This window comes from Eleutherodactylus coqui, chromosome 3 (assembly GCF_035609145.1).
Source record: "Eleutherodactylus coqui strain aEleCoq1 chromosome 3, aEleCoq1.hap1, whole genome shotgun sequence".
NCBI lineage: Eukaryota > Metazoa > Chordata > Amphibia > Anura > Eleutherodactylidae > Eleutherodactylus > Eleutherodactylus coqui.
Window position 1 is genome coordinate 531,311 of NC_089839.1, and position 17,689 is coordinate 548,999.

General features: G+C 42.8%; 1 protein-coding gene across 1 annotated transcript in view; it reads left to right on the plus strand.

Annotated features, from left to right (window-relative positions):
- LPGAT1 (lysophosphatidylglycerol acyltransferase 1) overlaps window positions 1–17,150 on the plus strand; it is a 133,310-nt gene extending 116,160 nt beyond the window's left edge. The window contains exons 6-8 of the mRNA XM_066595032.1: window positions 11,098–11,224; window positions 12,154–12,260; window positions 15,008–17,150. Coding sequence (XP_066451129.1) covers window positions 11,098–11,224; window positions 12,154–12,260; window positions 15,008–15,159 — 386 coding nt within the window. The 3' untranslated portion in view covers window positions 15,160–17,150. The remainder of the gene's footprint in view (window positions 1–11,097; window positions 11,225–12,153; window positions 12,261–15,007) is intronic.
- Window positions 17,151–17,689: the final 539 nt, after the last annotated feature.

Below are 17,689 nucleotides of genomic sequence, written 5' to 3' on the forward strand. Positions count from 1 at the left end.
ATAGGGGGCAGTATTACAGTAGTTATATTCTTGTACATAGGGGGCAGTATTACAGTAGTTATATTCTTGTACATAGGGGGCAGTATTATAGTAGTTATATTCTTGTACATAGGGGGCAGTATTATAGTAGTTATACTCTTGTACATAGGGATCAGTATTATAGTAGTTATATTCTTGTACATAGGGGGCAGTATTATAGTAGTTATATTCTTGTACATAGGGGGCAGTATTATAGTAGTTATATTCTTGTACATAGGAGCAGTATTATAGTAGTTATATTCTTGTACATAGGAGCAGTATTATAGTAGTTATATTCTTGTACATAGGGGGCAGTATTATAGTAGTTATATTCTTGTACATAGGGGGCAGTATTATAGTAGTTATATTCTTGTACATAGGAGCAGTATTATAGTAGTTATATTCTTGTACATAGGAGCAGTATTATAGTAGTTATATTCTTGTACATAGGGGGCAGTATTATAGTAGTTATATTCTTGTACATGGGGAGCAGTATTACAGTAGTTATATTCTTGTACATAGGGGGCAGTATTACAGTAGTTATATTCTTGTACATAGGTGGCAGTATTATAGTAGTTATATTCTTGTACATAGGGGGCAGTATTATAGTAGTTATACTCTTGTACATAGGGGGCAGTATTATAGTAGTTATATTCTTGTACATAGGGGGCAGTATTATAGTAGTTATATTCTTGTACATAGGAGCAGTATTATAGTAGTTATATTCTTGTACATAGGAGCAGTATTATAGTAGTTATATTCTTGTACATAGGGGGCAGTATTATAGTAGTTATATTCTTGTACATAGGGGCCAGTATTATAGTAGTTATATTCTTGTACATAGGGGACAGTATTATAGTAGTTATATTCTTGTACATAGGAGCAGTATTATAGTAGTTATATTCTTGTACATAGGGGGCAGTAGTATAGTAGTAAAATTCTTGTACATAGGGGGCTGTAGTCGTTGCCTTCAATTTTTTTGACCAAACTTGTGAACATTTCAGGCTAGTAGATATAAGGTATACAAAAACTATTTTAGGCGCTCTGAAGGACCATACACATTTAAATATAAATGCAGGGGATTCCTGCTAGATTTATTGCAAGGTAAACTAAAATAATGGCAAAATAGCAAGATGCCAAAAGACAGATTGTGCAAATTATGCAAATATGCAACGCGTTTCGTCGCTCCTATGGCGACTTTCTCAAGCATAAACATTCATGGTTACAAACAGCTATTTATATGTACAAACAAACACTTACATTAGAACACTGACCAATCCTGCTTCTTTCATCTGTTCCCTCCAGCGTGTCCTAATGGAAATGCACGCTGGGGCTTGCCGCCCCGTGCAGTCCATGGGACTTCCGGGTTGCGGCCACCGCGTAAGACGTCATGACGCTCAAGGCGTCATGACTAGTATCCGGTGTGTAAACCTGGGCTTTACAACGAAATGTGCGCCAAGTGTTGCCAACTTGTTTATGGGCATTTTCGAAAGGGAAAAATTTGTAGATCCCAGAATCGTCATGTACAAAAGGTACATTGACGACATTCTGATTATTTGGGACGGGGGCATGGAGTCGTTAAAAGATTACATCAAGGCCCTCAACCATAATAACTGCAATCTGAGATTCACAGATACTATTGATAAACAGAGAGTAGTATTTTTAGACTTAGAGATCTCAGCAAAGGAAGATAGAGTCACCACTAAAACGTTTTTTAAAAAAGTTGATACGAACAGCTACCTGGAGTTCTCAAGTTGCCATTTGAAACAATGGAAAACCAATGTGCCTTATGGGCAGCTGAAAAGGATACAGAGAAATTGTTCCGATTCGTTGGATTTTGAACGACAAGCACAAATTATTAAAAAACGGTTTGAGGAAAAGAGGTACCCCAAAAAAGTTGTTGAGGGAGCATATAAAAGGGTGATTTCAGAAGTACAAACAAGGGGGCCAGATAGGAATACAAACGGAAAAAATAAAAACAGCGAAAATGGAGATGGGAATATCATTAGGAGTAAAGACAAAGGGAACAACAATGACATGAGATCAAAGACTACATTTATCACAAAATATAGCATTTACCACAATAGGATCAAAAATATCATTCGGAAACATTGGGCCCTCCTTAAAAAAGATCCTTTTTTGGGTAATAGCCTGAGCATGCAACCGATATGCATATTTAGAAAAAATAAAACTTTTTAAAAACCTCCTGGCACCATCCTGTCCGAAAAAAGAAAAAAGATTACATATGGAGGATAAACATGATCCAAAAGGGAAAACAGGGGCATTCAAATGCGGTAAAAAACGATGTAAAAGCTGTATACATATATTACATGGCACTACAGAAATAAAAAGCAAAGACAGCGAGAAAATACCCATAAAACAATATCTAACATGTAAGTCGAGGTACGTGATATACCTACTTGAATGCCCCTGCGGGAAGAGATATGTGGGAAGAACCACTAATTGTCTTAGTTCCAGAATTTCTCAACATAAAAGTAATATTAGGAAAGGGTTCACGAAGCATAGTGTCTCTAGACATTACAGTTTATCTCATAACTGCGACCCTTCATTGTTAAAAGTGACTCCGTTAGAGAAAATATTTGTAAAATCGGTTAACTGTTTAAGGATAAAGGAGATGTATTGGATTTTTAAGTTGGGTTCATTGGTCCCACACGGTTTAAACGAAGTTTTAGAGAAATTTTAATCACTTTAATTATTTTAAAATTACAATAAGAGAAGTATCTATACATCAAGTAAGCATTTTTCTATATATGTATGTTTGACACAAGTGTGTATGTATGTTTTTATATATACATGTGTGTAAAAACCAGCTTTCACATACACATATGTATATATATATTTATTTTTATCAACTTTATAATGCAACACACATAAATATCCTCTGCGTTGGGTATATTAGAATATGAGGCCCCCTTGCTGACAGCAGCGGGTCACATTAGAGATGGTGTATTTGCATTTTGAGACTGGCCCGAGATCCGGGACTAGCAATGCTACCATGGGAACGATACACACTAGGGGCGGTCACATGACATAGGACGGGGAAGCATCATTGTATCTCACCTCCGCATTCCAGGTGTATCCGCCGGACGGTAGTCATGACGACCGTTACGTCATGACGCCTCACGTGCTGGTCGCAACCCGGAAATCCCATAGACCAGGTTGTAAAGCCCAGGTTTACACACCGGATACTAGTCATGACGCCTTGAGCGTCATGACGTCTTACGCGGTGGCCGCAACCCGGAAGTCCCATGGACTGCACGGGGCGGCAAGCCCCAGCGTGCATTTCCATTAGGACACGCTGGAGGGAACAGATGAAAGAAGCAGGATTGGTCAGTGTTCTAATGTAAGTGTTTGTTTGTACATATAAATAGCTGTTTGTAACCATGAATGTTTATGCTTGAGAAAGTCGCCATAGGAGCGACGAAACGCGTTGCATATTTGCATAATTTGCACAATCTGTCTTTTGGCATCTTGCTATTTTGCCATTATTTTAGTTTACCTTGCAATAAATCTAGCAGGAATCCCCTGCATTTATATTTAAATGTGTATGGTCCTTCAGAGCGCCTAAAATAGTTTTTGTATACCTTATATCTGTGTTCCTCTTGAGGAGTTGCATCCCCTTGTTTTTTTGGGGGATACAACAAATTTTTGGGCGAGCTCCTCCCTGTACCCACGGGGGGTATAGAAGGAATACACATCTTTTCGTTTCCTGTGGATCCTGCGGACAATTGTCTTTTGTTACTACGTGCAGACTTGGCTTTGGAGGTGTAGAGTGGATGGGTCCTCCCCTCATGGGAAGCATCCTCCACCCACACCGGGTAAGTCATCCTTTCTAATCTATACTTTGCAACAATGTTTGGCTATCTTGGATATTCGTAAGAGGGGCGCTATCCTCATTTATTTTCATTTCAGGCTAGTACTTAGACATCATATAAACGTTTTGCAGGTAGCTGGTTCTGGGAAGACGCTGTAAATGTTTGGGTTTCATTGATAATTTACTAAGAAAGCGAGATCCAGAACTACATCCCCAACCAGCTGTGCCGCTTCAATGAAATATTGATGATTCGGGAGGGGTAGTTTAGATTTAGGTTACTTGTTTAATGCTGAAGTCACTGAAAAACAGCCTGGAAGTGATTCCAAACAAAGGGTCCTGTTGGCAGACTTTAGTCGGACTCTGCCATTAGCCTGCACATAATGAATGTGCTATAGGTGATGGAGTAATGGGATGGAAGCTTTCTGGTTCGGTCTATATCCTTAGTCATGTTGCAAGTCTTGTTAAAGGGTCACACATTGACATGTAGGGTTGGTATCTAATTGGTGGCTCTAGAGAGCTGGCTTTCTTCTTCCTGGATGAACACCTATTTGCAACCCTTTTTGGAAGAGAGCATTGGCTGGCCTACAAGGCTTCCTATGCCAACTTGTGGTCTCTGCAAGGGGCAACCTCATTTTTCTTAGGTTAAACCCCATGGATTCCTCCAAATCATTGTTCTGCGGCCGACCTAGAAACGGTCTTCATAAATAAGTACAGAGATCTAGATCTGGCCCTGAGGATCTCTTGTTTGACTGACCCCGTTTATCAGACGTGATTGTAGTTCCGTCATGTCTACCTACCTTGTTTCCCCGTAAGCTGATTCACTTTCTCCCTGTTATTTAATTTCTGTGATAAAATTAAGGCCGCCTCCGCCATGTAATGTGCCGCTCATCTGGTGGTAATGATGGGATCGGACAGGATGAAATCTAACCTCTCCAATCCCCGTTTCCTTCCATTGCAGATTTTAAAACCTCCATCTGTGGATCCTTATGTAGATCCGTCTATCTGCTCAAGGTTTTCATCTTTAATGAAGTTTTATTCTTGCGTGGCCATGTATCTGATGGCACACTGGCTATTACTCTCCAAGGGTCCTTTTCCATGTATAGATATGGTCCTGATGGCAAGCACGGTTCAAGGAGATCGACTATCATCTACCCGACTTTTATGAAGACCAGTTTGGACTATTTGGGGACATATGTTGGTACAGTTGTTTTGCTCCCTAGAGTTTAATCCTTGTTGGAAGTGCATTGTGCTACCTACAACAAAGATTCTTAGTGCTGCATGAAAACTGCAATCCCCTAATGAACGAGCCTTTGCTCTTGTTAATGCAGCCCAATGAACGGGTAAAGGAACATTGCCCGATCTTCAGGCCTTCATTCGAGCAGGGAGACCACCAGCTTTGAATCTACATTAGTTTTGTATGTTCTCGCTGAGCTCTCGGCTGGTTATTCTCGTTCCTCCAGCAGTTTGGGCAGGAGAAATGGATGTCGCAATATACACTAAATGGGGTACTGCTAGGGAAAAGACCTGGGGGTACTAGTGGACTGTAGACTAAACTGGAGCAACCAATGCCAGTCAGCTGCTGAAAAAGCTAATAAAGCCTTGGGGTGCAGTAAAAGAGGTATAGGGGCGAGGGGCGAGAACATTATCCCCCCACTATATAAGGCACTTGTCAGGCCCCACATGGAATACTGCGCACAGTTCTGGACAACGGGGCTCAGGAAGGATGTTACAGTGCTGGAGGGGTACAAAGAAGGGCAACTAAACTAATACATGGAATGAGGGGACTGGAATACCCAGAGAGGCACCAAAACTGGGACTATTCACCCCGGAAAAAAGATGGCTAAGGGGCGACCAAATAACTCTGTATAAATCCATGAGGGGACGATACAAGGATCTCTGCCATGATCTGTTTATACCCAGGACTGAGACGGTAACAACAGGGCATCCGCTACGTCTAGAGGAAAGCAGGTTTCATCACCAACATAGAAGGGGGTTCTTTACTGTAAGAGCAGTGAGACTGTGGAACTCTCTGCCTGAGGACGTGGTGATGGCAAAATCCATAGAGGAGTGTAAGAGGGACTAGATGTCTTCTATGATATTACAGGATATAAATCTAAGGTTAATTGTTATTCCGGGTATACAGGCAGGTAGGAACTATTAGGGGTTGGTCCAGGGAACAGTCTGATTGCTATTAGGGAGTCGGGAAGGAATTTTCCCCCCAAAAGGGCTAACTGGCTTCTGCTCTTGGGGTTTTTTGCCTTCCTCTGGATCAACAAGGAGGATAAACAGGCTGGACTAGATGGACATTGTCTTCATTCAGCCTTACATACTATGTAGTTTGGCTACTTTGCTTGCTGCTGAATATCGCAGAAGAGCTGATTGTTCTACGACCAGGCCGCCGTCTATATACCCATTCTACTCCTCGTAGACGACATCCCCAGGCTAGCTTCCTACCCAGTTGAGTTGGGAGAGTAGACTGAAAGCTCCTCTGAACTATATCTACATGCACTGGCTTAAGCCATATTTCTTCGTTTTTGGTCATGTTCTCTTATGGATTTATATTCTACTAGCTTACCCGTCGCGCGTTGCTGCGAAGACAGACATACATTCATTCATTTTTATATATCTAGATAACCAATCACAGCGCAGCTTTTTTGTGTTACCTCAGTGGTGTAATATATAACAACCAATCACAGCACAGCTTACATGTTACCTCAGTATAATATATAACAACCAATCACAGCGCAGCTTTCATGTTACCTCAGTATAATATATAACAACCAATCACAGCGCAGCTTTCATGTTACCTCAGTATAATATATAACAACCAATCACAGCACAGCTTTCATGTTACCTCAGTATAATATATAACAGCTAATCACAGCACAGCTTTCATGTTACCTCAGTATAATATATAACAACCAATCACAGCGCAGCTTTCATGTTACCTCAGTATAATATATAACAACCAATCACAGCGCAGCTTTCATGTTACCTCAGTATAATATATAACAACCAATCACAGCGCAGCTTTCATGTTACCTCAGTATAATATATAACAACCAATCACAGCGCAGCTTTCATGTTACCTCAGTATAATATATAACAACCAATCACAGCGCAGCTTTCATGTTACCTCAGTATAATATATAACAACCAATCACAGCGCAGCTTTCATGTTACCTCAGTATAATATATAACAACCAATCACAGCGCAGCTTTCATGTTACCTCAGTATAATATATAACAACCAATCACAGCGCAGCTTTCATGTTACCTCAGTATAATATATAACAACCAATCACAGCGCAGCTTTCATGTTACCTCACTATAATATATAACAACCAATCACAGCGCAGCTTTCATGTTACCTCAGTATAATATATAACAACCAATCACAGCACAGCTTTCATGTTACCTCAGCAGTATAATATATAACAACCAATCACAGCGCAGCTTTCATGTTACCTCAGTATAATATATAACAACCAATCACAGCACAGCTTTCATGTTACCTCAGCAGTATAATATATAACAACCAATCACAGCACAGCTTTCATGTTACCTCAGTATAATATATAACAACCAATCACAGCGCATCTTTCATGTTACCTCAGCAGTATAAAATATAACAACCAATCACAGTGCAGCTTTCATGTTACCTCAACAGTAAGAGAAATAACAACCAATCACAGCGCAACTTTTATTCTGCCTCAGCAATATAAAAAATAGCAACCAATCACAGCGCAGCATTCATGTTACCTCAGCAGTATAATATATAACAACCAATCACAGCACAGCTTTCATGTTACCTCAGTATAATATATAACAACCAATCACAGCGCAGCTTTCATGTTACCTCAGCAGTATAATATATAACAACCAATCACAGCACAGCTTTCATGTTACCTCAGTATAATATATAACAACCAATCACAGCGCAGCTTTCATGTTACCTCAGTATAATATATAACAACCAATCACAGCACAGCTTTCATGTTACCTCAGTATAATATATAACAACCAATCACAGCGCAGCTTTCATGTTACCTCAGTATAATATATAACAACCAATCACAGCGCAGCTTTCATGTTACCTCACTATAATATATAACAACCAATCACAGCGCAGCTTTCATGTTACCTCAGTATAATATATAACAACCAATCACAGCACAGCTTTCATGTTACCTCAGCAGTATAATATATAACAACCAATCACAGTGCAGCTTTCATGTTACCTCAGTATAATATATAACAACCAATCACAGCACAGCTTTCATGTTACCTCAGCAGTATAATATATAACAACCAATCACAGCACAGCTTTCATGTTACCTCAGTATAATATATAACAACCAATCACAGCGCATCTTTCATGTTACCTCAGCAGTATAAAATATAACAACCAATCACAGTGCAGCTTTCATGTTACCTCAACAGTAAGAGAAATAACAACCAATCACAGCGCAACTTTTATTCTGCCTCAGCAATATAAAAAATAGCAACCAATCACAGCGCAGCTTTCATGTTACCTCAGCAGTATAATATATAACAACCAATCACAGCACAGCTTTCATGTTACCTCAGCAGTATAATATATATCAACCAATCACAGCGCAGCTTTCATGTTACCTCAGCAGTATAATATATATCAACCAATCACAGCGCAGCTTTCATGTTACCTCAGTATAATATATAACAACCAATCACAGCGCAGCTTTCATTTTACCTCAGCGGTATAATATATAACAACCAATCACAGCACAGCTTTCATGTTGCCTCAGTATAATATATAACAACCAATCACAGCGCAGCTTTCATGTTACCTCAGTATAATATATAAGTACCAATCACAGCGCAGCTTTCATGTTACCTCAGCAGTATAATATATAACAACCAATCACAGCACAGCTTTCATGTTACCTCAGCAGTATAATATATATCAACCAATCACAGCGCAGCTTTCATGTTACCTCAGCAGTATAATATATATCAACCAATCACAGCGCAGCTTTCATGTTACCTCAGTATAATATATAACAACCAATCACAGCGCAGCTTTCATTTTACCTCAGCGGTATAATATATAACAACCAATCACAGCACAGCTTTCATGTTGCCTCAGTATAATATATAACAACCAATCACAGCGCAGCTTTCATGTTACCTCAGTATAATATATAAGTACCAATCACAGCGCAGCTTTCATGTTACCTCAGTATAATATATAAGTACCAATCACAGCGCAGCTTTCATGTTACCTCAGCAGTATAAAATATAACAACCAATCACAGTGCAGCTTTCATGTTACCTCAGCAGTAAGAGAAATAACAACCAATCACAGCGCAACTTTTATTCTGCCTCAGCAATATAAAAAATAGCAACCAATCACAGCGCAGCATTCATGTTACCTCAGCAGTATAATATATAACAACCAATCACAGCGCAGCTTTCATGTTACCTCAGTATAATATATAACAACCAATCACAGCGCAGCTTTCATTTTACCTCAGCGGTATAATATATAACAACCAATCACAGCACAGCTTTCATGTTGCCTCAGCAGTATAATATATAACAACCAATCACAGCGCAGCTTTCATTTTACCTCAGCATTCTCAATATGCAGCAATTGTCTTGTGATACGTTCGGCGGATGCATCATTTTGTAGTTGAACACTGATGTTGATCGTAATGCCTTTTGCTTTCGTGCTTGAGATGGAAATCAAATGATCTTTGTCTGGGGGGCATAACTGTCGACGACGCTCGTACGCGCGCCACCTATCGTAGGATAGATGTACTATGCCAGTAATCTTCCCAGGAGTGTACTCAACAACTTCCCAAAGTCTCATGGCGATTGGATGAATGGTGTAGTAATGCATAGAGGACAGACAGACAGACAGACATTCATTTATATATATCAGGAAGAGAGAGAATTAGATTCCGTACGTAAAATTTGGACGCCAATTCTTTTGCGCTTAGAATTGAATAATCGTGTTGGGACCCTTTAACTTCTCCTATTTATGATATAATCAATGCTTGTGCCAAATATCAAGTTTCTATGACATTGGGAGGTGAGAAAATTACATTCCGCACGCTTTTGCGCATAGAATTGAATAATCGAGTTGGGACCCATTAGCTTTTCCTATTTATGACATAATCAATGCTCGTGCCAAATTTCCCGTTTCTATGACACCGGAAAGTGAGAAAATAACATTCCGTACGTAAAATTTGGACGCTAATTCTTTTGCGCATAAAATTGAATTATGGAGTTGGGACCCATTAGCTTTTCCTATTTATGACATAATCAATGCTTGTGCCAAATTTCGAGTTTCTATGACACCGTGAAGAGAGAATTAGATTCCATACGTAAAATTTGGACGCTAATTCTTTTGCGCTTAGAATTGAATAATGGAGTTGGGACCCTTGAACTTTTCCTATTTATGATATAATCAATGCTCGTGCCAAATTTCCCGTTTCTATGACATTGGAAAGTGAGAAAATTACATTCCGCACGCTTTTGCGTATAGAATTGAATTATGGAGTTGGGACCCATTAGCTTTTCCTATTTATGACATAATCAATGCCCGTGCCAAATTTCGAGTTTCTATGACACCGTGAAGAGAGAGAATTAGATTCCGTACGTAACATTTGGACGCTAATTCTTTTGCGCATAGAATTGAATAATCGAGTTGAGACCTATTACCTTTTCCTATTTATGACATAATCAATGCTCGTGCCAAATTTCATGTTTCTACGACACCGGAAAGTGAGAGAATTAGTGGCAATGATGGAAATCGAACGATCTACGTGGGGGGTGTAACTGTCGACGACGCACGCATGCGCGTCATTTATTGTAGGATAGCTGTACTATGCCAGTAATCTTCCCAGGAGTGTACTCAACAACTTCCCAAAGTTTCACGGCGATCGGATGAATGGTGTAGTAGCGCATAAAGGACAAACAGACACGCAGACAGACAGACACAGACATACATTCAATTTTCTATATATAGATGACCAGCTAAGGACATCTTAGGAGAGTTTATGAAATTAGAAAAGGTTTGTTTTCTCAAAGAAACAGCGCCACTCTTATCCATGGGCTGTGCATGGTATTGCAGCTCTGCACCAGGCACAACCTATGGAGAAACGTTGTGGAAAGCAAAAGCTGACCAGATTGTCCTTTCTTGTAAAACTACTATGCATTCATGCACGACACTTGTCCATTTTCTTTCTTCTACTTAGATCAGAAACCTAAAGGCTTACAGTGGGTAATAGATACCACCATTGGATACCCCGATGCAAATCCCATGGACATCCAAACCTGGATTCTAGGGTACCGGCCACCTACTGTCACACATGTGTACTACAGGTAGGACTGCTCTTATTAATTCAGAATTGAGGGGGTTGTCTGGGTGCGAGGCAGCTTTTTTTTAATGGATCCAGATATGTTAAATCCAGCGGTGCCTACCCATCATCTACCCTGGTGATTCAGTGCTGCAGTCCTGCGGTCGTCCTGGTCTTTATTTTGGAACAGCTACCACCTAACTACTGCAGCCAATCAGAGGCTGCAGTGGTCTTGTGCCATTGTTGAGGTATCACTGCTCAGATGCTGGGAGCCATGATACCAGAAGAATAGGATGTGACCACTGCCAATCAACTATTGATGACTTGTCCTGAGGACAGGCCATCATTGGTTTACAGACAACCCCCTTTAAGGCTTCTCCTGACACCTCTTAAACAAATCTTGGGTAATCAGACCACCAGCGTGATTCCTCAGCCCAGACAACTTGTTTTTACTACTTCAGTGACGCTGGCTTTACATCACTTCAGCTGCTGCCTGGCATTGTGCAGAACTCCCCCAGGCTTCCAGACATCCGTTGTGTAGTCTGCAGCATCAGCACTTAGCTAGAACGTCTCAACATTATCTCTTCAGCCTTATGACATTGGGCACTATGTAGTGCTTAAATGTCACCTATGGTGGCGCTGCAGAGAAATTGAACTCTTCCTGCTTGGTTTCACCACTGCTCATCTCTGGGAGGCCCAGCAGGACGGCTCTTGGTGATCCGCTTATTATTGGGGGACCTTCCAAGTAGGGATTACCCAAAGCAGAGAACCCTTCACATCCACAAAACAACCCACTTTATGCCTGTCTATGGCGCCATCATGGCTAGACTGGCCAAACCCAACAGGTATGAGAAGAGGGTTCACTTACTTGTGTAGCCTTCACTTTTCACTTCCGCTGGTAATTACGCTGTTCATTCTCTCTGATAATGATGTATTTTTTGTTCTCTTGGACAGAATCTATCCTATCAAAGACGTTCCCATGGAAACGGAAGCGTTAACGGATTGGTTATATCAGCGCTTTGTGGAAAAAGAAGAGCTTTTGTCCCATTTTTATAAATCAGGTATCGTATCAGTACATCCTTGTGTCCGGGACGTGCGTTCTGCCCGATGCGTGACGGCGGAGCGAAACCTTGCAGTGAATGGGAGATGGCTGCGCTGAACCAACAGCGTTAGGAGCTTTCCGGCCCTAGGCAGCAGCTTCTTGTCAGTCAGTTGGCAGGGGATTCTGAGTGGTGGACCCCCACAATCCTCTGGCGATGGAAACCCCGTTAATCTCCAGTACTTGTTCTGCTCCTCTTGGCCAGGCTGCGGGCAGCAGGGTGTAGCGACGCCCGGGGACTTACACCCAGCTGTTTAGTGGCTTTGCAGTTCTTATATTGGCTCGTGGAAGGACCGGCCAATCGGCAGCTGGAGGGGGCGGGGCCTGAATGATGTATGACATTGTGGACTGCTGTCACTACACTCTGCTGCCCGAAGCCTGGACAGCTTACAGTTCCGGACGGATGCCTTTTAACCCCTTAGTGACGCACCCTAGTTTGGCCATGGGGACGCCACGATTTTTTTGCATTTTCATCTTCACTTTTCAAATGCCGTAACTTTTCTATTTTTCCGGCCGTATGAGGGCTTGTTTTTTGTTACCATTTGGGGTGTGCGCAATGTATTAGAAAACGTAAACTTTTTTTGAGAGCAAGGAGAGAAAACGCATCACTTCTGCTGTTCTCTTTTTCTGTCGGCGTTCATGAGGCAGCATAAATGACACTACAGTTAGTCCCCTACTTGGCTCCGTTCCAGGAGCCTGTTCGCAAGTCCGAACAAATGGTTGTATGGAGCGGGATCACAGGTGGATCCCGCTCCATACAACGTCGGGTGCCAGCTGTTCTTACAGCGGGCACCCGGCGGCAGCAGTTCTGACGAGCCGCGCCGCTTGTCGGAACTGTTGTCGGAACTGTTAACACTTTAAATACCGCTCTGACAGCGGTATTTAAAGTGTTAACAGTTCTGACGAGCAGCGCGGCTCATCGGAACTGCTGCCGCCGGGTGTCCGCTTTAAGAAACAGCCTGCACCCGACGTTCAGGGGGCCCGCACAGCGTCCCACAATGAGATCGCGGGACGCTGTGCGGTTGCTAGGCAGCCGGGGACCTCCTGAAAGGCCCCAGGGCTGCCTATGCAGAGTGCCCATCAAGCGCACGGCTTGATAGGCGCTCTGCATAGACAGCCCTAGGGCCTTTCAGGAGGTCCCCGGCTGCCTAGCAACCGCGATCTGACCGGACAGGCTGCTATCAGGTTTGATAGAAGCCGGCCCGATCCCTGCACAGTATGATGTAATGCCATAGCATTACATCATACTGTGCCATAGCATTACATCATACTGTGCAGGACAGTTCATATCTTGCGAAATTCATAAGTCGAATGTTCCAAGTAGGGGACTATCTGTATACATTTTTTCCTGCATTTTCTTAGGTTTTTCCACTTTTGCACAATAAAACCCCTTTTTTCAGTTTTATTATTATTCTTGCATCACTACATTCAAAGTCCCGTAACTTTTATTTTTCCGTCGACGTTGCTGCAGGAGGGCGCTGCGTGACGAGCTGTAGTTTTTAGATCTATTATTTTAGGGTACATATGATTTTTCTTTTTTTTAGCCCTTTTATTGCGTTTTTGGGGAGGCAAAATGGACAATACAAGCATTCTGCCTCCGTTTTATTATGCTTTTTTTTCTAGGTTTTTTCCATGCAGGGTAGTGTTCAATTTATTGTACAGGTCGTTAGATACAATGATACCAAATATATGGGATTGTTTTTTGTTTGTTTGGGGTTTTTTACGCTATTTTCTTATATCCCTGTAGGGGACTTGAACCATAACAGCTATGATAAGACACTGCAGGACTTTTGTCCTGCAATGCCTTATTGCTCACAATAGTAATCATAGACCATGGCAAGCCAGTATCTGGCATCCTGTTGTCATGACAACTCATCGGTGAGGGTCCGATGACATTACAGAGGGAGCCCACTCCCTCGGTAAACCTTTTACATGCCGTTATCTGCAGAGATCATGGCATGCAGTGGTAACAGCCGATTCCCGCTGCAGGGTGGCTTCTGATCCCGCGCCACCCACATGACGTAAGTTTAGTACCCCACAGCCAGGACATAAATGTACGCCCTGTGGCGTTAAGGGCTATTCTGGGCTGTTTTCCACTGATGACCTATCCTCAGGACTCGTGTCCATCAGCTGTTCAGTGCAGCGGGTCGGACGGGGAGGAAGTGGGTGGCATAGTTGCTGGCATAATCACTGGAAAGTCACAGCATGTCCTATTGTGGTCCATATTATGGATCAAAACGCAATGCTCTCTGTCCGTGGGCATCGGGCCACGCCCAGAGGTGCATCGTCTGGGAATTGTGCCCAAAAATGTTGGGCACTACTCTCACGCCTTGTGAATGGGCCTAACCCTGATTAATGCTCCGAGTCAGTGGCGGCCTCCACCGATTATGAAGCGATCGCATTTCCTAATGATTTGCCATCCCTTTAAGGGCTCATTCACAGATGGAAACGCTGTGGATTTCATGCGCATGTCGCCCGGTTGCGTCTTTTTGCCCGTGTAATTACTACATGTTTTTGCATGCACAGTACTCAAGAATAGCCCGTTGATTATGTGTGTGAACACGCTTGTGTCATGCATATTTGCCCATTCCCATTGACTTCGGTCTGTAATAGGGGCCAAAATAGGACATGAGTAAACCCATTGATAGGAGTGGATTCCCCCGCTTGGATTCTCCAGGACCTCATCGGCTTGTATACCTTTCTCTTCAGGTGCTTTCCCTCCCCTGCCGGGACAGAAGAAGGCCGTGCTGAGACAGATGACCCTCAACCACCTCTGGCTCTTCCTCGTACAGTCGCTGGCGTTTTTGTCAGGGTACATGTGGTACTGCGTTCTTCACTATTTTTATCAATGCCTATTTTAAAATCTCGCTGGGACCTGAGGACTTTAAACGTAGGAAATTTGAAGCTCTTGCTGAGAGCACCATGTTATCTGTGTGAATGTGAAGAACACCACAGTCAAGAAAATCGCCGACTTCTTCTTTTTATAATTTTATTTTTGAATCTATTTTTTCCATTTTAAGCTCCACTTGGGGCCGTTTTAAACTCATGATATAAAGGATCCGTGTCAGCGACCTGCTAATGTGTTCTTGGCAAATGGTCCGTTTCGGTGAAGATAGGCTGTCCGTGACTGGATGCATCACAATAGAATTATGCCGACAGAAGACCGGGAGCTGGCGAGTGCGAGCTCTTCGAAGTCTGAGGGAACTCTTCTCCACCCGCACCCAAAAGGCAACCGGAATACATTGTCATGTTTTTGCTTTTGGCCACAACGCCCCAGGAACATGTCATGGCCGTCCGAGACCCCATCAAGCCGTCTGTTCTCCACGTCCTTTGTGACATGACTGGCGTCCAACCCCACGGAGATGTCTTACATTTACCACCGCGCACCGGGTTACTCGTGGCATCACTTTGGAGAACGAGGATTTCTTTTGTTAGTTCGCACCATTTTTTGTATGTAGATTTTATCAATGTAGTAATTTTCCTTCCTTAATTGCACTTTTTATGACAGTTACGTTTTTATGGACGTTTTTTGTTTTCCTGATTTCGGGTGCATTCGCACGTTGCGGAAACTATTAATGGGACTGAAGCAAATCCTGTTGCCGTGTAGAGGAGCGCCTGCTGTAACTGTACTGTACCCCCGAGCTGCGGTTCTGCCGCGTTTCCACAACGCGTGAGGCGCCCGAGCGCTGAAACCTTTAGATACACATCTGATGATTTGTCAGCTGAAATGTCTTGTTTCATTAGCGTCCATGTTGTTTCCATGGCTCGGCAGGACAAGTGGCCGGGAGATTCGTATGGTGTTTGCCCATCCAGGGTGACTCTGACCATATGTGACCAATATTCTTTCCTTCGGTCCCCGGAGTCTGAGGGCAGCCGTGTCAGCACTGATCCCTTCCATGTCAGCGGGCAGCACCATGGCACGATGTCCAGATGTCGCTGATTGTACCCAATAGTCAAGTACACTATTAATGGTTAAGCTGGTAACGCTGCATTTCACAGGCAGTTCTTATGACTGGGACCCCCAAGTGTTGTGGGCGAGCCCTGATCCTTGGAGCGAGACCAGCGCACACAACATTGCCCGTATGCTGCCTACAGAGACATAAATGTATTGTTGCTTTAGACTGATAAGTAGATCTAGTAAATGGTTGACCTCCAATCTGACACTGGCCGTAGATAATCTAGAAGTCCGCCACTACTGACCGTCGTTCCGGAGGCCGACACCTGATTGGCCGATGATGAACGACTGTTCCCGATGGGCAAGTGGGCTTTTATATGCGGGTTTGCTTGAGGGCGAGCTTGTTTGGGGCACCATAAGTGAAGGAAGTGTTCTTTTTGTATTGCCCATCTCTGTGCCCACAGATTTGCCTCTCATGTCAAGGGTAGAGTTGAAGCCATACTGTGTACTTATTAATGTGTTGCCCCTTTTCATTGGTGTATTGCACATCCATCTGTCCTGTCTGAAGCTGGTCACATTAATCACGTCCGGTGACGCTCTCCAACCTCCTGGGACGGAGAACCCTGATATTTAGGGAAGTGTCCTCCTAGGAGTTGGTGTGGTTGGGGTTCTAGGTGCACTTTAAGTCATCGTTATGTTCTACAATGTTATGGTTGTGATGTCCAGTCGAGATGCATCTTTAAGAGGATTTCAAGGAACTTGTATTACATAGATTTATTTTTCTCATCCGACACACGAGCGGTCATCAAACACAAGTTCTTGCACTCTGTCTGTCCGTGTGGATGCGATGAGGATTTTAATTCTGTGCTGCCAATTAACCCCGTACTGTGGGAATTGTTTTGTACGTTGATATGAAAATCTTCCATTAAAGAAAAAGCCAAACCATTTGGAACTGAATTGAAAGCCGCGTTATTTGACCCAGATATTCCTGAAGGATGGAAATACCTTTTTGTCTCATTTATGGTTTTACAGGTGAAGCATTTTAGTTCTTTGCCAGTCGGAAAAAATATTCACAAAATTCCTTTGAAAATCTGAGCTTTGACGTTGTTTCAGTATTTGCCGCCGCTGCACATCTAGAGCTCCATGCGGGCGGCTCGTGCCTGCTGATTGCTCATGTATCGCCAAGTAAGAATGGAGTAAATGTGGCATCTCTGTGGTCCTTGGGCTACTACAGAGACCGCGGTTGTCCTGGCACATAGTATCTCTACGTCTGGAATGTTTGAAGGGGGTGCTCACTTTTATTTGCTATCCCTAGAAGTGTCCCTGATGGCGCCCGTCTCGCCACGTCAGTAGCTGTAGTCATTGGTAGAATCTGACAGAATTACATGGTGCCCGTTAATATCATTGGACTGTCCACGCCATGAACGAGCAGGGTCCTTCATCTGATTGCCAAGACTCCCTCTGTTAGTTCAGTATCTGAAATCCAGTAGTCCGGT